General features: G+C 46.4%; 2 protein-coding genes across 3 annotated transcripts in view; both read left to right on the top strand.

Annotated features, from left to right (window-relative positions):
- Positions 1 to 9,501, top strand: part of ITFG1 (integrin alpha FG-GAP repeat containing 1) — an 82,612-nt gene extending 73,111 nt beyond the window's left edge. Inside the window, exons 17-18 of the mRNA XM_081963226.1 lie at positions 3,562 to 3,679; positions 8,079 to 9,501. Coding sequence (XP_081819352.1) covers positions 3,562 to 3,679; positions 8,079 to 8,138 — 178 coding nt within the window. The 3' untranslated portion in view covers positions 8,139 to 9,501. The remainder of the gene's footprint in view (positions 1 to 3,561; positions 3,680 to 8,078) is intronic.
- A 7,781-nt stretch (positions 9,502 to 17,282) lies between these two features.
- The window catches only part of NETO2 (neuropilin and tolloid like 2), a 34,922-nt gene continuing 29,286 nt past the window's right edge, over positions 17,283 to 22,918 (top strand). The window contains exon 1 of one of the 2 annotated variants that reach the window (XM_081963230.1): positions 17,283 to 17,354. In XM_081963230.1, the coding sequence (XP_081819356.1) occupies positions 17,321 to 17,354 (34 nt within the window). In that variant the 5' untranslated portion in view covers positions 17,283 to 17,320. Of the gene's footprint in view, positions 17,355 to 18,411; positions 18,694 to 22,918 lie in introns of those variants that run through there. The other variant, XM_081963229.1, reaches the window with a different exon arrangement.

Genomic DNA, 22,918 nt, shown 5'->3' with positions numbered 1-22,918 from the left:
CCATGTGCGCCCCACCCCACCCCCACGCATGCATGCGCAACCCTCACACACAAGCCCCTTGCATGCAACCCCGTACATGCACCAGTTCCCCTGCACTCATGCGCGCATCTCCCGCATGGATCTTGCACATGTGCGGCAGAGACCCGAGAGGGCTCTGCATGCCACCTGTGGCACGCTTGCCATAGATTTTCCATCACAGGCGTATACATTTCTCAGTTAAGCATGCCTTTATAATCCTCCATTGGTCTTTTTTGGGAAATGATTTGTAAAATAACCAGTTTCGGCTTTCCCAAAGTTACTCAATCTTTATAATCTCATGTTTCTCAGCTTTAAGGCCTCTGGGCTTCGACTCTCCGAATTCCTCATCCAGCATGCTACAGCCTTAATTCCGGCCTCAGCTAGGTCATAAGTCGAGGACTACCTGTCAGTTAATTTAATTAATCAATCCCCCTAGAGGTTTAGGGAAGCTCAGGGTGGTTAGAAGCACATTGATTATCCCGATTCGGGAGGCGTCATCTCCTTAATTTTTATTTTTATTTTATTTTTTAAAAAAAGAAAAGCAAAAGAAAGAATAAAGGCTTTGAAACGAGAGAGAATTAGAGAAGTAATCGGAGCTGGAATCGCTCTCCGTGAATTGGGCATTGGGAGATTTCATTTTGCTGAAACGCATTAAGTGGAATCGATATCAAACGGCTTTCGTTTGGAGAAAAGCGCACGATGATACATGAGTGACTAAAGGCCCCCTTTGCTGCTGAATATTGACATACTATTTATGAACTTCCAATAATCTATGCAGCCGTTTGCCAAGCAATTAAATACAGGGCCACCTTCGCTTTTTTTTCCTCCTCCTCCTCCTCCTCTTCCCCCACGCTCCAGTGGAGGGATTCAAAAATGTTTACTGCCTGTTCTGTGGGTGTAGCTTGGGGGCATGACAGGGGAAGGATACTGCAAAATCTCCATTTCCTCCGCACTCGGCAGAGAATCGATGGGGGCGTGGCCAGTGAGAGGTGGTATTTACCGGTTCTCCGAACTACAGAAAATTTCCGCTACCGGTTCTCCAGAACTGGTCAGAACCTGCTGAATACCACCTCTGCCCCACTCCCTTCTAGCACTGATGATGTTCTCTAGTTGGGTAGTGAAATGTCTGGAAGAAGACAACCAGGCTCAGAGAGCAGCAAGGACCCCACAAGGCTGCCTTCTCCTCCTCCTCCTCCTCCTCCTCCTCCTCCTCCTCCTCCTCCTCCTCCTCCTCCTCCTTGCCATTCATAAATAATTATAGGTAGGATTCTAAACTTAGCTCACTCTTTTAGCCTGAATTGAGAGAGAACGATCAACTTCTTCTGCCTCTCAGTGATAGGAATTAAGGCATACAGGTAGTCCTCAACTTACAACAGTCCATTCAGTGACCGTTTGAAGTTATGACGGCACTGAAAAAAATGACGTACGACCATTTTTCGAGCCTCGCAGCATCCCCACAGTCACATGATGGCATGATGGACGGCAACTGGTTCCTATTTATGACGGTTGCAGTGTCCCCGGGGTCACGTAGTCCCTTTTTGCGACCTCCTGACAAGCAAAGTCAATGGGGAAGCCAGACTGACTCAGCGACCGTGCTACTCACTTAACATTTCCAGTGATCCGTTGAACAACTCTGGCACGAAAGGTCGTAAAATTTACTTAACCGCTGTCTCGCTTAGCAATGGAAATGTGGGCGCTCTATTGTGGTCATAAGTTGAGGACTACCTACATTGGCGTTACCTGAAAGTTAACTTCTGCTTGCTGAAGGGAAGCGCTAAGCATCTTTACTTTGGTACCTACAACCAAAACTTACCCGCTGAACCTCTGAAAGAAACAACATGAAGTCTATGAAGAAAATTTAAAAAGAGAGAGAAATGCTCCTCGTTAGATAATCCCCTCGTATCATAAAACCTGCTAATTTCCCAAATATGCATCCCTTTCCATAATCGGTTAGACGTTTAGAACAGAATTATTATTATTATTATGGTTCGTGCCACGATTAGCCAGATGTTTATAGACTGGGTTTGGCGTTTTTATCCTCCTAGCGAGTCCTTCCCAAGAACCTGGGATAGCCAGATGTTGTTGTTTGATGGTATTAAAAGTCTCATTGCAGGATGGAAGCTGTTCCAAGTCAAGCTGCCTTTTGACTTGATTGATGGCGATTGTCAATACCAATGGTGTTCAAATGGTGCTCCAGATGTTTGGGAATTGCACCCAAGGCGCCTATCACTATTAGTACTATCTTTCCTTTTTTTTTTTTCTTCCCCTCTACCACAGTCGTTCTATTTTCAGGTTTTTATATGTTATGATTTTCCCCAGTCCTTTTTCTTCTGTTACACTGTCTCCAGGTACTACAACATCCGTTATCCAGACTTTTGTTTTTGCCTTTTTAATCGATAGTTGTTAAATCATTTAAGTTGTTAATGTTACGTGGCGAGTGTTTGAATGCCAAAGTCTCAGAGACTTTCAACTAGACACAAGGATAGTTCCCCCCCGCCCCCATGCCATCACTCTGCTAAACAACTAATTCCCACAACACTGTCAATCTACCGTATTTAGTAAGACTGTATTAATATTATTATTCTCATCTTTCCTATTACCTACATCCTTTTCTAGTTATGACTATAACTTTGTTGCTTGTGTCTTTACGATTTTTATTGTTTTATTTAGTTTTCTAGTATGATTTATGTTGATTGCTTATTTACTAATCCCATGACTATCACTAAGAGTTGCATCTGATGATTTATGATGAATTTATTTTTATGTTGAGTATGATCATGATTTATGACTGATAGCTTTTATGTACACTGAGAGCTTATGCACCGAAGACACATTCCTTGTGTGTCCAATCACATTTGGCCAATAAAGAATTCTATTTTATTCTATTCCCATCCATTCCATTCCTTTCCATATTTTCTGTTCTATTCCATTCTATTCTATTCTATTCCCATCCATTCCATTCCATATTTTCTGTTCTATTCTGTTGCCTTACATTCCATTCCATATTTTCTGTTCTGTTCTATTCTATTCTATTCTATTCTATTCTATTCTATTGCCTTCCATTCCATTTCATTTCATATTTTCTGTTCTGTTCTATTCCATTCTATTCTATTCTATTGCCATCCATTCCATTCCATATTTTCTGTTATATTCTATTACCATCCATTCCATATTTCTCTGTTCTGTTCTGTTCTATTCTATTCCCTTCCATTCCATATGTTCTTTTCTTTTCTTTTCTGTTCTTGTCTATTCTATTCTATTCCATTCCATTCTTCATTTTCTATAACTGTGTCTATTTTGCCATCCCACCAGTTGTTACTACCCAATCTTAGAAAATTGGCTTATTTCCTGCCACCCAGTTTTCTTCATTTTCTCTATTTGTTCTGTTTGCCCACGTGAATTTGGCAGTGAGTCAGCAGCTTCAAAACACAAGTTAAAACCTGACTCTGACATGACATCCCCTGTGGAAGAACTTCTCTTCATGGCCGTCCACAGGACCATTCATTTATCTTGGATTCTTCTCTCCTCCCCCCCCCCCAACAGCTGGAGCGCTAAGCTGTACCTGACCCCAAGTAACATTGTACTGCTGACAGCAATTGCCTTAATTGGAGTCTGTGTCTTCATTTTAGCCATCATTGGCATCCTGCACTGGCAAGAGAAGGTAAGCTGGTCAATATTCTTCTACCTGACTCGTTCATCCCTTTTTAGAAAGAGCTCTGAATCACGCTGAGAGATGAAAGTAGAAAGAGTAGCAATAGCCCTTAGACCAGGGGTGGGATTGAAAAATGTTAGCAACTGGTTCTCTGCCCGGTTGCTGGGTAGGTGTGGCCATGGTGGGCGTGGCCTACTCGGACTCCTGCACCATGGCAGGGGTGGCATTTTCACCCTCCCAAGCCTCCGGAGGCTTTTCTTGAGCTTCCTGGAGGGTGAAAAGGGCCTTCCCCTGGGCTCCAGAGGCTGGAAACAGATCCGTTTTCAGACTTCCAGTAGGCCCATTGTTTCGTCCTCCTCAGACTCCGGAAGCTTTTTCCAAGCCTCCAGGAGGGCAAAAATGGGAGCCTCTGGGCTCCAGAGGCGCTCTGGAGGCTGGAAATGGGCCCATTTCCGGACTTCCAGAGGGCCTGTTTTTCACCCTCCCAGAACTTCCACGCGAGCTTTGCACTTAATTGGCATGATAAACAGGCCGTGTGGAGAACTCCTGGGGAGAAGTGGGGTGGGTCCTTGTTGCGAGTCCTTGCAACAACCAGTTCGGCTAAGCGGAAGCAAAATTAACATCCGGTTCGCCCGAACCGTTGCAAACTGGCTGAATCCCTCTCCTGACTTAGACTTACATACCGTCCCATGGCGCTTTACAGCACTCTCTGGGTGGTTTACAATGTCAACATATGGTTCCCCCAACAGTCTGAGTCCTCGTTTTACCCACCTCAGAAGGCTGAGGCTCCCATCTTCTTTTCTCTCTCTTCCCTCCTTCCTTTCCTTCTATGTTCCTCCCTCCCTCCCTTCTGCCCTTCTTTCTTTCCCTCCTTTCTTCTTTTCTCTCTATCTTCCCTCCCTCCCTTCTTTCTATCTCCCTTCCATGCTTGCTTCCCCCCTTTTTTCCTTTTCTCTCTCCCTGCCCTCCCTCCCTTCTCTCTATCCTCCTTCCTCCCTTTCTTTTCTCCCATTAATTAGGGAAGATGTTGGAACGGTGACCATTGCCAAGATTAGAAAGAACAAGCGCCTTCTGCTCTCCCAATTTGCTCTGCAAGGTCCCAGGGAGGTTAAAAGGGCAGCATTAAAACTACCTTTTAGAAGTTTGTTGAGCTGGAAACATTTGGGTAACCTCTGCCCGTGATGTGTGTGTGTGTGTGTGCGTGTGTTTTGTCTTGAAAAGCTCCCAGGACAATGCAGCTCTGGCAATGAATGAAATTTAAATCGGGCTTTTTTTCCCCCTTGTTCAGCTCGGCTGCAATAGAAAGCCATTCCTTCCCTCTGAATTAAACACCCTTGCTGGCTTCCTTATTGACAAGCTTCAAAAACAGAGATATTTTACCATCCATGGGCAAAGCTGCTATTTTACTCTATTGAAACGCATTGATTCCCAGAAGTTACTTTAAAAGCTTCCTTTTTCAATGCCACAAAAGAAACACGTCTGTCCCCATTTTTCGTAGGGCTTTCTATTCATAGCTAACCATTCAATGGCGGGGATAGACAGTTAAGTATTGCCAGCTGGGCAAGCCATAATCATACCTGTAGAAATTATTATATATATTTTTTAGGCTTGCGGTGGCTTGTTATTGTCCTTTATGACATAAAATAACCTAGTTACTTGCTCCTGGGGAAGAAAGCTATGGCAAATCTAGACATCATACTAAAAAGCAGAGACATCATTCTGCTAACAAAAGTGCATATAGTCAAGGCTATGGTTTTCCCAGTTGCAATGGATGGCTGTGAAGGTTGGACCATAAGGAAGGCTGAGTGCCAAAGAATGGAGGCCTTTGAACTCTGGTGCTGGAGAAGACTCCTGCGAGTCCCTTGGACTGCAAGGTGATCCAACTGGTCAGTCCTAGAGGAGATCAATCCTGACTGCTCTTTAGAAGGCCAGATCCTGAAGGTGAAACTCAAAAACTTTGGCCACCTAATGAGAAGGAAGGACTCACTGAAGAAGAACCTCATGCTGGGAAAGATGGAGGGCAAAAGAAGAAAGGGACGACAGAGAATGAGGTGGCTGGATGGAGTCACCGAAGCAGCTGGCATGAGCTTAAATGGACTCCAGAGGATGATAGAGGACAGGAAGGCCTGGAGGAACGTTGCCCATGGGGTCGCGATAGGTTGGACACAACTTCGCAACTAACAACAACAACCTAGTTAAGTGTTTCCGAAGGTTTTGCTTGCAAGTTAGCTGAGATAGAACCTGCCAATCCTTGTGCCACATTAGCACCAAGGAACAGGAAGGACGCACAAAGCAATAATGCCATTCAGTCCTTGGGACAACACCCGACAGTCCTCGCCAAACAATGTCAGCACAGTTGTTGTTTTGCTCTTCCACCCCTAAATTCTAAACGGAACATTATAATCCATCAATTGGCTGCTGGGATGTTTCTAAAGAAACAGAAAAATAATAGCGCCAAGGGCACTCTATTTTAGCACGGAAGGAAGTGCCTGGTTTGAAGAACGATATGGAAACTTGGAATAGCATGAAATATCCTGGAAAGGAGGAAACTGGCTTATAGGAGGAAGGCGGCTTTGTTTTACCATCTTCCAAGCCCAAGTTTCAACAGCAAAGTTTTCCCTACAGAAATTGTTCAAATTAATTATAGTTTAGTGGCGGAGTGTGCACAGTGTGACTACTGTTTTGAGACAACCCAGGAGCAAAATACAGTACATAGAGGTTTGTCTTTTAAACAGTGGTTTATCTAAATGGCATATACACAGTGTGTGTGTGTGTGTGTGTGTGTGTGTTGCGAATCATCCTAAAAATACAAGTTCCAGTTGTTATAGAAGAAGAAACAGACACTGCAATCTCCAGAACTTAAAATATATTGCTCACTTAGCTTTCGTTAGACACCGCTAACATCATCAGAGTGTAAAAACCATTAAAGAGATATCAGCCTTTATACACTCTTAATCTATTTGGCCATTGGATATATATATACGACACCCCCACAGGGCCTCTTCTATATAGACAGCCTCTTCAAGTGATAACATTTAGGATGGACCATTTTCCCCCCTCCTCTGTGGTGCAAGAGATAGGGTGCAGCGGAGAAAGCATCTGTATGCTTCGCCATTAAGGCTAAATGAGAATTCCTGTGGTGCGCTTCCTTCAACATGCCAGAAGCATTTCCTGCGGAGAAGTAAAATCAATGATGGCTTGCGTTACCAATTTCTGGTCAAATTCCTTCCCTTCCCACTGTCTTTTACAGTTCCTCAGCACAACAAGCCTTTTCTCTCAAGGCCATTTGTGGCACCCCAGGAAAGCACTTACGAACCTGCATGATTACCAAAATCCAAAGGGCACATAAATCCTAACTCTTAGATATTGAGGCGCCTCAGAGAGAAATATTCCTAAACGCCCTGTCTTGCTAGCTATCCTAGTTTAAAGTGTTCACCAATAGCACTTAGCAATAGCACTTAGACTTACAGTGTATACTGCTTTACAGTGCTTTGCAGCCCTCTCTAAGTGCTTTACAGAGTCAGTCTCTTGCCCCCAACAATCTGTGTCCTTGTTTTACCCACCTTGGAAGGATGGAAGTCTGAGTCAACCTTGAACCTGGTGAGATTCGAACTGCCAAATTACAGGCAGCTGGCAGTCAGCAGAAGTAACCTGCAGTACTGCCCTCTAACCACTGTGCCACTGATTCAGCATGTATGTTCTGTCCTGTACGTGTTCCTTTTTATTTTATTGGCTTAAAAGCGAAAAGCTTGATGGACCAGCAACGGCCTTGCGCTAAAGAGTTTAGATTTATGGTGACCACTTTTGGCTAGATTCTTCCGCCTGATGACTAATAAACTACTCTCCATCAAGAGTTTTAGTAAGCATTTAGTAAGCAGGGGTTTGCAAGGGTTCGGGAGAAACTCTAGCTAAGACTCTGTACAGTTCAGGAAACCCCAAATCCCACTTTTGACTGTCCCTGCCCACCGCACTCTTCCCAGGAGTCCCAACGCTGCCTGTTTTGGATACAGGTGAGTGCAGGGCGCGCACGGAGGCTCAGGGAGGGCGAAAAACGAATGTACCGGAAGTACGGGAATCCAGAAACTGGCCCCTAGAGGGCCTCTGGAGGCTGGGGAGGCCGTTTTCACCCTCCCAGAGGCTCAAGGGAAGCCTCTAGAGCCCAGGGAGGGCAAAAACGCCCCTCCTGCCATGGTGCAGGACGCCAACTAGGCCACGCCCATGCCCACCCAGCAACTGGGCAGAGAACTCCTTGCTAACATTCTTGAAGCCCACCCCCTTATTCCAGCAGTATCTTTTAGGGTAATCCTTTGTTGTGTGGTTTTTACAATTCTGATCATCAGCATTAGGTGCAGCAGCATATTTATTTCTTCAGCCTAAAATAATCGTTTTACCGTTGCCGTTGTTCCAGAAAGCGGATGATCGTGAGAAAAGGCAAGAAGCTCACCGATTCCATTTTGATGCAATGTGATCAACCTTGGAAGCTCGATGAAGGAACTAAGATTTGATCCAGACTAACCTACCGAATCACATACAGACTGAAGGAAGCATTTTGCTGTGGTATTTGTAAATGTTGAAATGTTGTTGTTGGTTCGTTTTTTTTCCCCTTCCTTTTAATTTATTTGTAAAGCGATAGCCTCAAGCCCATTTCAGGGGATGGCTTGTATATATTCGCCATTGTCTTTTATTGAACAAATTCCTCTTCCTTGCCGTAGATCCGACTGCATGCATTCCATAGTCTCACTTCCTTTCCATATAACTGTCTTTCCTGAAAAGACGGTTCTACGTAAATTGAAGTTTCAGTGAGCCAAAAAATGCCCCGACCCCAACCCCTAGTGCCACTTGAATAAGTCCAATTATCATTTATCTCTTTCCAAAATATGACTCCCATGTTTATAATTTAATCCTCCAGCAAACTGTTAGATTGTTCAGATTGCACTGGAAGACCTTTTCTTTCTTTCTTTTTTTTACTTGAAATGCTTTGGATTGTTTGTCTTAATCTTTGTGTCCAATCAAGTGCAAAGAAAAGCTTCGTGTCGGAAGATTAAAGCAACCTAATAATATCAGAGGAAAGACTGATAGCAGATCAGAAACCAATCAACATAATGCAGCCTACCTTTTGAAATTATGCCAGCCTAAAAATTCCTCCTCTGCAGGATAGACCCCCTTACTTGTAGTTATCATGCAATTATCCTAAATCTTAATCATGGAAACAGCCGATACGTAAAAATAAATTTTTTAAAAAAATGTTCTTGGGGAAAGGATCAAGGAAAAATTGTGCCTCTCCACAGCCTGTTACGATGAAGGGCTGGACTAGATTATACTAAGATTTCCCTCTAATCAGAGGTGGGTTCCTAACCGGTTCGCAGCAGTTTGGTGGAACCGGTCGTGGTAATGGCGACTGGGTCTCCGAACCGGTACGGACAGCATGCTCGCCACGCGCCCGAACCGTTTCCCCACTTGCCGCGACATCTTTTTTTGACCTTTTTAAATGTTCTCCGCATACGCAGATCTATTTATAGGCAGCTGCGCAATTGCGTGAGGCGCCCGAGCAAAGAGAGAGTGCAAAATTGCGCGTGCACCGAACCGGCAGGAATGTCGCCAGAAACCCACCCCTGCCTCTAATCTTCTCGTTGCATACCAAACCATGTCTATGCGCAAAGAGAAACCCAGCGTTTTCTGAATAAGAATTAAGCTGCGGCTATTTGATTAAGAAAGTGATCAGAAGCAGCCTTTTATGTAAAGCCTCTGTTGCTTTCTTCCTTACATTTGGTTTATGGTTTTTTTTTAACATTCTTGGCTGTATTCCTAATAAACACTGTCCATTACGTTAACTCGTATATTGGTTTAATTTGCAAATGGTCAACTTGAGCATGGCTTCCTTTCATATTTGAGGGGCTGCCACAAAGAGGAAGGGGTCAACCTATTATCCAATGTACCTGAAGGCAAGAAAACAAGCAATGGGTGGAAACTGAACCAAGCAAGAACCAACCTAGAACTAAGGAGAAAATTTGCACAACTGGCAGCAGATTCGGACAGTGAGGAGGTTGGGGAGGAACCTGGGCCAGTCCTAGAGTCTGGGGAAGGCTCGGATGAGGGCTCTGTGTCAGAGGCAGAGAGGGGGCCAGGGCTGTCCAACAGTTATCAGCTGCCTTCGGAGTCAGACATCACTGAGGCAGATGAAACAGCTGGAGCCTGTTCCCATTGTGCGCATGTGCAGAGTTGCCAGATGAAGGGAACAGCTAAGGAACAGGGGTCAACTTGGGAGGAAGGCCACAGGTGGACGATGAATGGCCCCTCCCAGAGGAAATAAAAGAGGAGCGAAAGGGGAGTGGAGTTTGCAGGAGAGAATTAGTTCGCTTAATTGGTTCGTGACTCTCCGAGACTCCTTGCCAAGTTTTGCAGATGTCGGTCTGGCAGCTCTCCAAGCCAGATGAGGTCTGTGACTGTAAATCCTCCCTTGAAAGACTTTGCTGGCTGTGAATGAGCAGAATTCACAGTCAATTAATAAAATGGGTTTTTGTCAGACAAGGAGTCTGCTTCATGCTCTCGGGAAGCCTTTGATATTTGCATATCAAATATATAGTTAATGTATACCAATATCACTAAAAAAATGACATAAGAATGTTAAACGTTTATGATCTTGTGGAACCACAGTGCCAGCTGTCTAGAGTTGCATGAGGACCACGGCACAAATTGGACACACCTAAACTAGATGGCAAAGGTTTTCTTTCTCAGTGGCTTTGCCATGATTATGTCTCTCTTCACCTTGCCCTTCCTTAATTGAAGCATTTCCTAAGACAGCAGCCAGGGCCATGAATGCAGTGTGCTTCTCTCCCACACCTCTCTGTCGCAGCCTTGCTCCCAAGTTTTGTTGAGACTTGAAGTATGTTTCCAATTGACTTGCCACAATCTATTAGACATCTGAAGCTGGTACTTCATACCTTGCATTATTCTCTTAAGTACAGTAGAACTAAAGCCACACCGGTCCTTTTCTGTAGAGGGGCAGAGAGGTGGCTTTGAAGCAGATGTTCAACAGCTATTAAGTAAGCATCAGCTGGTGAGAGGGAGTGAGGAGTGAGGAAGAAACAGAAAATTATGGGTTGATTTTGATTCTACAAGGCATCAGCAGGCTCAGAGGACAATTCTGGGAGGCTTTCGAGATGGTTGTTTTGCCACAATAAAATAAAGAGTTCCAATAACTTCGAAGATCTGATGATTTCAGAGGTCTTAACTTTATGGATCACATGCCTTGAGCACATTTTCTATAGCCCGTAGCAACATTTGTAGTCATCGAGAACACCCCACCCAGCAAAACCTGCTCAATGACCACCAGAAGTGTTTTCAGAACAAGGATGAGCCTTATAGGGCAAGCCCTATCAGCTCATATCAACACAGTTTGGCGGGACTCAAAAGTCTGCTGGTGTCAGACGCAAAGGATCAGGACCGTATGTTAAGCCGCAGCACAGAAGATTTATTCAAGCCTATATACAAGGACCTGATCAACTAAGTTCAATTCTGAATTGGTGCCAGATAAGGATCAACGGAATTCAAGAGGGGTTAGGCTCTTTGCGGCAACGTAAGGATTCTAAGATGATGACACATTTAACTCCACCGCTACTGCCAGCTCTGCCTGCTCTCCTACAAATTGACCTGGTTGACTGGACAATGCTGTGCAGTTGTACCCCTTGTACCAAGCAGCTTTGCCCTCTAGGAACTACGCCTGGTGTCATGCTGTGAGGTGGATCCAGGCTGCGGGGATCGCCACCGCCCATTGCCGCCTCCATGTGCCTCTTTTTCAGCCTCCAAGCATCCCAGTTTTGCCCCGTTCCAGGCAGTGGGGATTGCCGCCGCTGCATATCCCCATCACCTGGAACTGGCCGAAAACGGACACATGGAGGCCAAAAATGGAGAGCACGGAGGCTGAAAATGCATGCGGAGGCGGCGTTAGGTGGCAGCAGCGAAAGACAGCTATGGTGCTGATGGGTGGTGGCGATCCCCTCAGTCTGGAACAGTGGCATTCCAGAAGGCGGAACCAACCGCCAATCAGCTGCTCATGCTAAATCAGGCTGTGCTGAACCTGACCAGACTATTTGCTGTTTGCTGCAAGGTGGCAAATTGCTGGGAGATAGACGCAAAAGGGTGGGGGCCAGTGGGTGGGCAGCGCTTCGGCAGTATTCACTCTATTAGACGCGCAAACATTTCCACCCACTTTCTTTGGGGGGAAGCTTAGTGCGAAAAATACAGTAATTTGTGAAAGGCGAGGTTAGGAATGTTCCATACTTCTGAAGGAAACGTGGCTGCATCAGGGTTGTGTTTGACCTCAGAGGACTGAGGTGGGCATGGCCAGCTCGATGCTCACTCGTGTCAGGGGCACCTGTGGTGGCCCGAGTGCTCTACCAATGAAAACGGCCTCCTGAGCTCCGTTTTCGGCTGCGACAGCCTCCTGCAACCCTCTTCCAGCGACAACGGAGCTCGGGGGTGGGGCATCTGAAAACGGAGCTCGGGGCGGGGCATCTCCATTTCCTCTGGCAGAGGCACCGTGAGCCAGTCCTTTGCTGTATCCAGGGCATCCTCGCAGGCCAGATCTAAGCACCACGTGGGCTGGATCCAACCCAGGCCTTGAGTTTGACACCCCTGGTGTACAGTGATGTGCTTTTGATTTGATTGTAGAAAAGACTTTTGAATTAATATATTGAGGGCCTCTGTGTGGTGACCCATCAGCTGATGTAGCAACAATAGCGAGCCGCTTGTGGCAATCTGAGCTGAAGGCCTTCTGTCTATTTCTTCATTCTCTCCATCACTGAAAATACATCGAGAGTTCCCATTTTTGAAACAAGTGCGCCTTATTGGTCCAAAATAATATAACACAGCAGTATTTTTATGAGACAGACCAAAAATCAAAGACAAACCTTAATCAAAATCCTGAACTCATGCATAATAGTAAGCTGGAGTTTGCTTAATTCCTTAGATAAGCCACAAATTAGTAAAATCGTAACAACATGCTAAAACTAAAGCAAAATCAAATCACTGTAGAGCTTAAAAGAAGATGACATTCGCTGCCTTAACACAATGTGGGATTGGCTAGAAGCTTTTAAATTAGGCGTCATTAGACGCTAAGATGATTTCAAATACCTTTGGAAAGCAAACACCAAAGATGTCTGTCTACAAAATACTTTTTTTTCCCCCCCAAATGAAGCAAAATATAATTACCACCACCCTTTGCAATTACATTCTGAAACTTGGTTACATTTTCAGCGTGAATTAGTTTTATGGAAAACAACGGTAGTGATAATCTGTTGTATTACATCACACACAGCAAACTCAGAAAGAGTCTGGTCTTAGTACGTTTCTCCTGGTTGTAAAAATCTTAATAAAAATCAAATCTTAGTGTGTCTGGCTCAAAATGAGTTGTAATTCCAGCACAAACAGAAGTCCTTGTGAGTTGTGTTGATGTCAGCTGCTTTTAAATCCTGGAAATCCACCTTTGATGAAACATAACCCCCACCGAATTCCATCTTTGATTCCATACATTTAAGCTTCTCTTAATCGCCACAGCTATTATTACTCCGATTAGATATTAGGGGCTGTGCAATAGTTTGGATAAAACACCCGGTGCGCTGTTACCTTCCCAGCAAAGATGGTTCCTATTTTTCTACTTGCATTTTTACATGCTTTCGAACTCCTTGGTTAGCAGAAGCTGGGACAAATAACGGGAGCTCACTCTGTCACGCGGCGCTAGGGATTCGAACCCCCGAACTGCCGACCTTTCTGATCGACAAACTCAGCGTCTTAGCCACTCAGCCACCACTCCCTTTGCCCATACGGTTATTCCGCTTTAAATTAGCTGGCACCGTCTACTGCGTGAAAATCCTTAATGTTTCCCCCTTTTTCCTCATTCCAATCCCCCCCTCTCAATTCTTTTGCTCAGGCTCCAATAAATTCCTCAGTAATGTATGCAAAAGGAAAGACAGCACATCTTGCCTGTTCTAAAATGCTTAGCAGATTACGATGGGCGGCATCTGTTTGTCAATGTTTCAGTAGTCTTTCAACACAAAAGAGACGGACTCTATTTTAAGCTCCTTTTAAATAAGTATGGCTATTAAATAGATTAAAAAGCAATTTATTAGGTTTATTAACTCTTTGAATTCAGTTACATGTTGTTTCCCTTAGTGCTGGAAACCAGACAGGTCAAAAGCTGGCAAGGTCCCAAATGCACAATAATATTGTCCGTATGCTTTTGAGAATACATATAATTTCCATATAATAATTTAGGTATCCAATTATTAATGGCAGCAAATACGGTGGTGCATTCATTATCATGTCATGAGTCTCTGCGTGCCCACAACAGATCTGAGTCAGCCCACTTTGACTGCTGTCTTAATTCCTGCTCATTTCCCTCGACTGTTAGTAGCTCAGATTCTTGTAGAGAGCTTAAGCTTGCAATAAATATATACTCATTCGAACTGCCCGAATCTCCGGATTTCCCCGGCGCTTGATGTTTCATACGCGAAAGCATCAACTTTATAGCAAATTATGAATTAGACGACTGTGGGATTGATCGATTTCCAAAGTATCGAAAAGTTCCTCCCCAGCGACGATCAACAGAGCGGGAATCGCACGCTTCATCGAAAAGGCAAAGAAGGAAGACTTAGCCGCCTATGTCTAACATTCTCTGGGAGCGAGTGTGTTAAAGCAGAGTAAGACAAAGAAGCAAGAGGAGTGGGGCGGGGAAACCTTGAAATAATTAGCGGTGGTACAGGCTAAAATCTAAAAAAAATGGTGAGAAAATGCTGCGGCTTTTCCCGGGGAAAAAAAAGAAACAACCTGTTAGAAATGCTGATAGAGATGATTTCACACTTGGCTAGAAGTAGAACAGAAAGGACTGAAAAGGAGGACATGGGCAACACAGCCTCTACGATGTCCTCTTTAAGTCAGAAGGTATATGCCCCATCACTTGTCCCAAAGATGCTTTTTTCAGGAGGCAACTGGGCTTTCTTGGTTTTTTTGCTTTTAAAGACGTTTCACTTCTCATCCAAGAAGATTCTTCAGCTCCGACAGGATAGTGGGGAATGGAAGAATTTATCATCCTTGCAGACAGCTGGTCATTTGCATCCTTTTCAAGGGTGGTTGAAGCACTTGGAGTCCTCTGTCCTCAGGGTCTCCTGAGTTAGTGCTCCTGGTTCCTGTAGTCTGCAATTCTTTTAAAAAAAAATTTTCAATTTTTGGAAAAAAAAGGAACCAGGACACAGATAAACCTCCAAGTGGCCTCAACGACCCTCTAAAAGGATGCAAATGACCAGCTGTCTGCAAGGAATATAAATCCTTCCGTTCCCCACTATCGTTTTCAGTGGCAGAGCGCTTGGGCCACCATAGGTGCCCCTCAACACAAGTGACATTGAGCTGGCCACACCCCTTGGTCACACCCCTACGCCCCCCCCCCCGAGGTCAAACACAACTGATGCAGCCCTCAATGAAATCGAATTTGACACCCATGGTCCAGTCTAACACGTGCCTCCCTCATCAGTGATTAAAAGAACATCCTGGCAGATTGATGGATGGACCTGCTCCTGGATTGCTCGCAGGAGACATTCAGCAGCTCCTGGCAAAGCGTCAGGCACCCCCTCCCATCTTCATGCTCTTCACAAGGGGTTCCCAAAATTGCTTAAAGCACCGACTGTTGCTGCTCATGCCGGAGATCTACCGCGGTTGGCCAGCTGCTCACCCTGCACAAGGAACAAAAATCACAATAAAATTGAAAGAGAAGCACGCACATTTGTCCAGGGGATTGGGGAGTGAGACATCTCTCTATGTCTTTTCCAAAAGGCATTCGATTCAATCAACGGGTGTAGTTACCCAGACTGGCTGGATTCCATCGTCTCCGAAGGTGATTCAAACAGGGTTTTTCTGTGAACTATCCCAGTTTGCGCTGCCCAGCCTTGATTAGCATACACACACACGCACACACAATCACACACCACGGTACATGAGCTCCGCTCGTGTTCAGAACGATTTAAAATAGCTGCCCACCCCGCTCTCTTCCCCCCCCCTTCTCTTTTGCTCGTTCCCAAGGCAGCAACCCAAAGAGTCAGCCCAGGCGATGCCGTCCGCTGAAAATGCAGCTCAGAAGATCTAGGAAGATCTTGTCCAACAGGCAGGATCACCAGTCTTCCCTCTCGCCCAAATCTTTTAAAGTGCTGAGACCCCTCTGAAAAGGGCAGAGGGGGAAAGCATTTCAGGTAACACCGAGGCACTTCGCTCCACCTTTATAACTCCGGAGATTGCAGGGAGGGGAAAAGGAGAAGGTGGAGCAGGGCTCAGTGGTATCTATCGACAGCTTTGCCGAGACTCTGAAGTCAAGACCATCTCCGGCGGAAGGAAAGGCACTCTGCATATGCACAGAGTCTTCAGATGTGACAGTAGACCTGGGAACTGAAGCCAAGGTTAGATTTTTTTTTTCTTTTGAAGACTGTCAAGCCGGCCTCCCTCAGCAACCAAGAAAGAAACCGATTAACTCCCATTTTGCAGAATTAAGAGTACTTTTACTGGTTATGAAAAGATAACAGCTAAGCAAAGCAAGATCTGAGGCAAAAGCGCGCAAAATCATACATATCAATATGTGACCAAACCCCCTCCCCCTAGTAAACCTCATCTCACTGTCCAATCTGCAAATCCCTTAAGTCTCATGTGAGTTCCATCTTCAAGGAACATCATCAGGTTGGTATGCAGGACGGTTGGCCGTGACCAACACCAAGCACTAGTCTTCAGCATGCGCAGTAGACAGTGAGACCAAAACTCCCTTTTTACAATCTCTCCTGTACTTAAACTTCCTCTCCCAAATACCAGGCCCCCCTCCCCGTTTCAATGGCAGCCGAAAGCAAATAGCGAAACAGAGGCTGACAAAGACTCTGTAATCTCTTTTGCAGGGATGGAATTGGGGCGACTGAATGGAGCTGAGCCTTTCCTGGCCGGATGCCCTTTCCAACACCTATGCAGAGTCTACAGCAGATGTTTACTCTTTGTGCTCTGATAAGAGAAACATCTGAGACTGCTGAGGGTTGAACTCTCAACCTTCCCAGCGTCTTCACCTCTAGGCCACTTCACTGCTCAAAGCTAAGACTTATGGTCCCCTAAATTACTCTCCTCTCCTTTATATCTCCGTCTCTCTCTGTCTACACCTCGTCTCCATTCCTGCCTCTTCTTTCCGCCTGCACCCTTCATTTTCCCCTCCACCATCAGCCTCTTATCTTCCACCTTCCTGCCCCCTTGAGGCTCCTGGGGCTACTCCCCTCTCCTCCTTCCCAGCCTCACAAATGCTTGTCCCCTCCCACCACCTCCCCCTCTTCTCTTTTGCCTTTCCTTTGAGTTTACTTTGTCCGCCTCCCGCCCGGATCCAGCTTCTTACTCATATAGACCTTTTGCCAATGGCCCTCCAGGAGTTTTGAATAAACAACTTAAAAACAAGTAGAGGTTTGTTGTTGTTTTTTAAGCAAAAGGAAAGGGAGGGAAAGCGAGTTGTCTGATAATCCACAGAATTCCCCCCAAAGCTGAGTTCCATGCACACACACACACAGAGAGAGAGAGAGAGACACACACACACACATACATACACACACATACTTCTTAGGCGATTGCAAGAGCAGGCGAGCAAATATGATGAGAGAGGATTTGTGGAGGAGCCCAAGAGGTAATTTAACCATGGTTTCTTCAAACCAACATCCTGGATTTTACACACATGCAGACCCCACCACCACCACCACACTCGATTCCATACTTTGCTTGGGATTTGCAGAGGTTACCCCAAAGATGCTGGTTTGCGGTTTGGGATATCCGATCTTGATACATAATGGGGACACACATCCCCGGGGAGCTGCGGAGTCCCCATTTGCAGGAATCCAGCCAAAGGGGGAACCCAAAGCAGTGGTGAAATTCACAAATTTTTACTACCGGTTCTGTGGGCTTGGCTTGGTGGGTGTGGCAGAGGAAGGATACTGCAAAATCTCCATTCCCACCTAACTTCAGAGAGAAGGAGACTGCAAAATCTTCATTCCCTCCCCACTCCAGTGGGAAGGATACTGCAAAATCCCCATTCCTTTCCCACTCCAGGAGGAAGGATACTGCAACATCCCCATTCCCTCACTCCAGGGGAAGGATACTGCAAAATCTCCACTTCCACCCCACTCCAGGGGGAAGGATACTGCAAAATCTTCATTCCCTCCCTACTTCAGGGAGAATCTCCATTCCCACCCCACTCCAGGGGGGAGGATGCTAAAAAATCCTCATTTCCACCCCACTCTGGGGCCAGTCAGAGGTGGCATTTGCAGGTTCTCCAAACTACTCAAAATTAATTTTCCGCTACCGGTTCTCCAGAACCTGTTGAATTTCACCCCTGGCTCAAGGCAAAAGCAAGGGGTCCCTGGGAAGGGGGTGTGTGACCCCCCCCTTTGCACCTTCTCCAAGGGGGCAGATCCGACCAGGCTTGGCAAGGGGGCTGTACGCTGCCTGGTTGGCAGGCGCGTGTCTGGGGTCTGTGGGGGGTGGGTTACCCAGGCTGTGGGAGGAGGGGAGAGAGCTGAGGGGCACATGCGTACAAGACTCTCCCTCCTCCCCCCTTCCCTCCCTCTCCCCCTCCCCCTCCCTCCTCCTTCCCGCCCCTCCGCGCCCCTCCGCCCGCTCGCCCAGTCGGGGCTGGACCGGCTGCGGACCGGGCGCGCAAGGAGAAGGAGGAAGAGGAAGGCGAGGAAGAAGAGGAGGATGGAGCTGTCCGCCTTTCTCCCGTAACTGCCCGCCGGCATGAAGGGGCGGCCGCGGCGGGCGGAGGCAGCGGGAGCGAACCGGGGCCGCCGCCGCCGGAGGGGCGAGCAGGGGAAGGAGCAGCGGCGTCGGGAAGAAGAGGGGGAGGAGGAGGAGGATGCGCCCCTCCGGCTGAGCCGCGCCGGCTTCCCATCGCCAGACGGTCTCCGCGCCCTGCGCGCCGGGCAGGCGAGGGAAGATGGCTCTGGACCAGCTCTACCCGGTGCTGGAAGGTAGGGCGAGAGGGGGTCTTCCTTGCCCCTCCAGATCAAGCCAGGACTACAACCTCCATCCTCCCCGGCGGTCAAGAAAGGCGAGACGGAGGGGGGCGTGCGGGCGACCCTTCCTCCCGGGTCAGGGCGCGCGTGGGGAAAGGCAAGCGTTTCCCCCTTCCCCCGGTGGAATCCGGGTTAGGGTCCCCTCTCCGCTCGCAGCCCACCCAGGAGTTGCCAACCCGGTCGGCGGGTTGTGGTTTTTTTTTCCTTTTCGCCCACGGGAAGCTTTGCCCCGGGTCCGGGCAGCGCGATCGGAGTCGCGCCTGGCTGGCTAGCTAGATCTCTTTCTCCCCCCCCCTCCCCCCTAGCACGAAGGTCGGCTTCGAATTGCCTGGATTCCGTTTTCGGGGGGTCAGACGAGCCTTCGGGGAAGGGGAGACCCTGCCGGAGAGGGGGTCTTGAAAGACCCCAAAGGGAGCGCCGCCTCCGGATGCGGTGTTGGAGGAGGGGTCTTGGGGGGGGGGTCCCCCAGCCCCGCTTCCTCCAGAGACCATCCAGATGTTGTAGTTGTTTTTGCGGTGGGAGAAATCCGACAATTGGGGAGGGGGGGACAAAGGCCAGAGTTTAGGGTTTGCTGCTGCCCCATAGGGACCAAGCAGGGGCTGGGGGGGGGACACAGACCCCTCTCCAAAGTGCTCCGTAGAGAGGAAACGGCACAGGGAGTGGGGTTATTTCTATTATTCATTCATTCATTCATTAATCCCACTGAATGCAGCAACCCACACAGGTTAGCATCTTCCTCATTTCAGCCAAAATTCAGGAAAGGATTGCAACTCCTTTTTCTCCTTCTTCCCTCTCTCGACCCACATTGATCTCTTCGGCTTATCCTACTGGTATTTGGGGGGGGGGTCGAAGGGGCGCATCCCTCCTCCTGTCCCCCCGCCGCGGCAACAACCCTGTGAGGGGGTAGGTTGGGCTGAGAGAGAAGGACTGGTCCCCAAGTCACCCAGCCGGCTTCCGTGCGTAAAAGGGGAACTAGAATTCGCCATCTCCCGGTTTTCTGGTCAGGGCGCTTTTTTCTGCAAATACTGGTGATAAGGCACCGGAGAGGCTGAAGTTTCCCTCCTCCTTCTAGATCAAAACTCTTGATTCCTTAAAGCTTCTCCAAGGCTCTAGATCAGTGGTCAGAAAATGTTGGTGGTCTGGAGAAAAATTATTTGCATTTTTAAAATATTGCACTAAAAACTATTTATTTATTTTTTAAAAAAATCATATTAGTGGTCCACGGGATTTTAAATTATGAATTTAGTTCGGACCTGAGATCCGACACATTGGTGACACCTGCTCTAGACTACTTGGCCAACGGAGGGGTGGGGGGAGAGATTTAAATCTGGCAGTTTCCACCCAACAATTTGGCATCCTTCTTCCTTACCAAGGAAGGATTCCGGATTTCCTTGAGGTTCTTGAAACTCTCTGGGTACCAGTTGGAGAAAGCAGGCTGGATTTGTGGTGCAAGGATTCCCTGATTGGTGTGCGGCTTCCTCTCCCCCCCCCCCAACGCAAACGCACAGCCGGAGACATGCATGCTGCTTTCCCTTACCCCACACATGTGGGAAGGGAATCACACTGTGTTCCCAACCCACTTCAGTCTCCACTACCATGCATGTAGTCGGCTCCTCCTTGACGAAAAGCCAGAAAAAGGGAGTACAACATGCGTTATGGTCCTCTGAACTTGGGATTGCTGGTACCTAAGTGTTTTGGTGAGCCATCAAAGATGCTCTCCTGCTTTGCTTTGCCTTTCTTTGCCTTAGGGGTGTCACTTCTTTGCCTTGGGGAGAGGGATATGATAGCAGTGTTCCAATATCTGAGGGGCTGCCACAAAGAATAGAATAGAATTAGAATTAGAATAGAATGTAGAGTAGAGTAGAGTAGAGTAGAATAGAATAGAATAGAATAGAATAGAATAGAATAGAATTCTTTATTGGCCAAGTGTGATTTGGTGCAGATGCTCTCAGTGTGCACAAAAAGAAAAGATGCATTCATCACGAATCAAAAGGTACAACGCTTAATGATAGTCATAGGGTACAAATAAGCAATCGAATCATACTAGGAAACAATCAATATAAACCGTAAGCAAAAATGTTAGTCATACAGTAGTAAGTGGGAAGAGATGGGTGATAGGGAGAAGAGGGGGGGAATCAAGCTATTCTCCAAAGCACGACCAGAATAACGGATGGAAACTAATCAAAGAGAGAAGCAACCTAGAATCAAGGAGAAATGTCTTGAGAACAATTAATCAGTGGAAGGCTTTCCCCTAGAGGTTATGGGTATTCCATCACGGGAGGTTTTCAAGAAGCGTCTGAACAGCCTTTGTCCGGAATGATGTAGGGTTTGCTCCTCGAGCAGCAAATTAGAGTAGAAGACCTTCAAGGTCCCTTCCAACTCTGTTATTCAAAGCACCAGAAGGCAGGACAAGAAGCAATGGGTGGAAACTAACTAAGGAGAGAAGCAACCTAGAACTCAGGAGAAATTTCCTGACAGTGAGAAGAATTAAACAGCAGAACAAATTACCTCCAGAAACTGTGATGCTCCGACCCTAGAAGTTTTTAAAGAAGAGATTGGATAAGAGATTTGTCTGATATGGTGTAAGGTTTCCTGCCTGAGCAGTGGGTTGGACTAGAAGACCTCCAAGGTCCCTTCCAATTCTGCTATTCCTTTCTGTTCTGCAGATTGGCTCAGATTTATGTCCCCTGCTCCTTGTGAAAATTGAATGGCCTAGATCTAGTAATGGGGGGGGTTGGGGGGGAGTTGTTCTGACGGCTATTAGTGATGAGGATTCATATCTACTCAGAAGTAAGTTGAGCTAAGTAGAATGACATTTATTTTACAGGAAAGATCCGTATCCCAATGTACTGTAATATTATATATCCAAATAAGGGGTAATCCTTGGCTTACAACCAAAAGGAAACCCAAATTCCCCGTTGCTAAGCAAGGCAGTTGTTAAATGAATTTTACCCTGTTTTATGACCCTTTTTTGGCCACCATTAGCAAGTGAATCACTCCCGTTGCTAAGTGAATTTTGTGGTTATTAAGCGAATCTGCTTCCCCCATTGAATTTGCTTGTCAAAATCAGGTTGAGAAGGTGGTGACCACGTGACCTCGGGACCGTGCAACTGTCATAAGTACACACCAGTAGCCCGAGCGCCCAAACTCTGATCACGTGACCATCGGAAGGCTGCAAAGTGTCATAAATGTGAAAAACATTATGTCCCTTTTTTTCAGTAATTTCGAACAGTCACTAAAGGAATGGTTGTAAATCGAGGACTACCTTTAAAGGAGCTGCAGTAATGATATTCCAGATAGCATGTAGCAACCTTCTTCTCCCCCGCCAGTTGATTCTGTCACATCAGATAGCTTTTTTCAAAAGCTGGCTTTTTTCGAACACACACACAATTTCTTTTCTACCCATCAGAGTGTCTTTTTCCAGTCTGGCTGCAAAGCTGAAGTCCACAGGGTCTGGAAAAGGATTAAGCCTAGCCCCCTGGAAATCCTGAAACACTTTTTGTGGTTTGTTTGTATTTTAGTGCAAAATTTGACTACTGTCAGATATAATTCAGGGAGCCCTGTAGCTTCTTTCTGGCTACCCATGGCTGCACGAATCCGTCTTGTTTCTTTTCAAATTGGCAACTCCGTTTGATTTCAGGGGATGCCTTTAGCTTACAATCGTACAGCTTCCCAGGAAAAAAAGAAAGAAAGAAATTAGGCTTGGGGAAGAGAAAGACGAGAGGGCTGGCTGCAAATCCTAATTTTAAAAAGCTTGTGAGCCTACAAGATTTCCTGGGTTGTTTTTTTTTTCTTTCTTTCTTTCTCAAAAGAAAGAACTAGTGTTTTCTCGTTTGCTCCAAAGAGCTGAGCTTTCAAAAGGCACGGTTCCCAGCCATTTATCACCTTTTGTCAATGAAAGCAAACTCTTGGACTCGCCTACAACACAAAAACTGCAAAGCAATGAATTGTGCCGTGTTTCCAAACGTTCCTTCTTGTTTATTTTGTGTGTGTTTCAATGTTGCCGTAGATCTCAAATTATTTTAAAACCTTCTTTATCTGGAATTTTGACCCCATGTCATCAACATTGGTCTCCTCTGCTTCTATAGCAAAAATGCAAAGAGGGGGGGAAAATAGGCATCTATGAAAAATCAGTTGTACCCGCGGGAGATTTGGATATCATATAGAAATTGGCATTATT

Source organism: Natrix helvetica, assembly GCF_964273705.1.
Source record: "Natrix helvetica genome assembly, chromosome: 10".
NCBI lineage: Eukaryota > Metazoa > Chordata > Lepidosauria > Squamata > Natricidae > Natrix > Natrix helvetica.
Note: the sequence above shows the minus strand (reverse complement) of the source record. Positions and strands in the feature narration are given on the sequence as shown.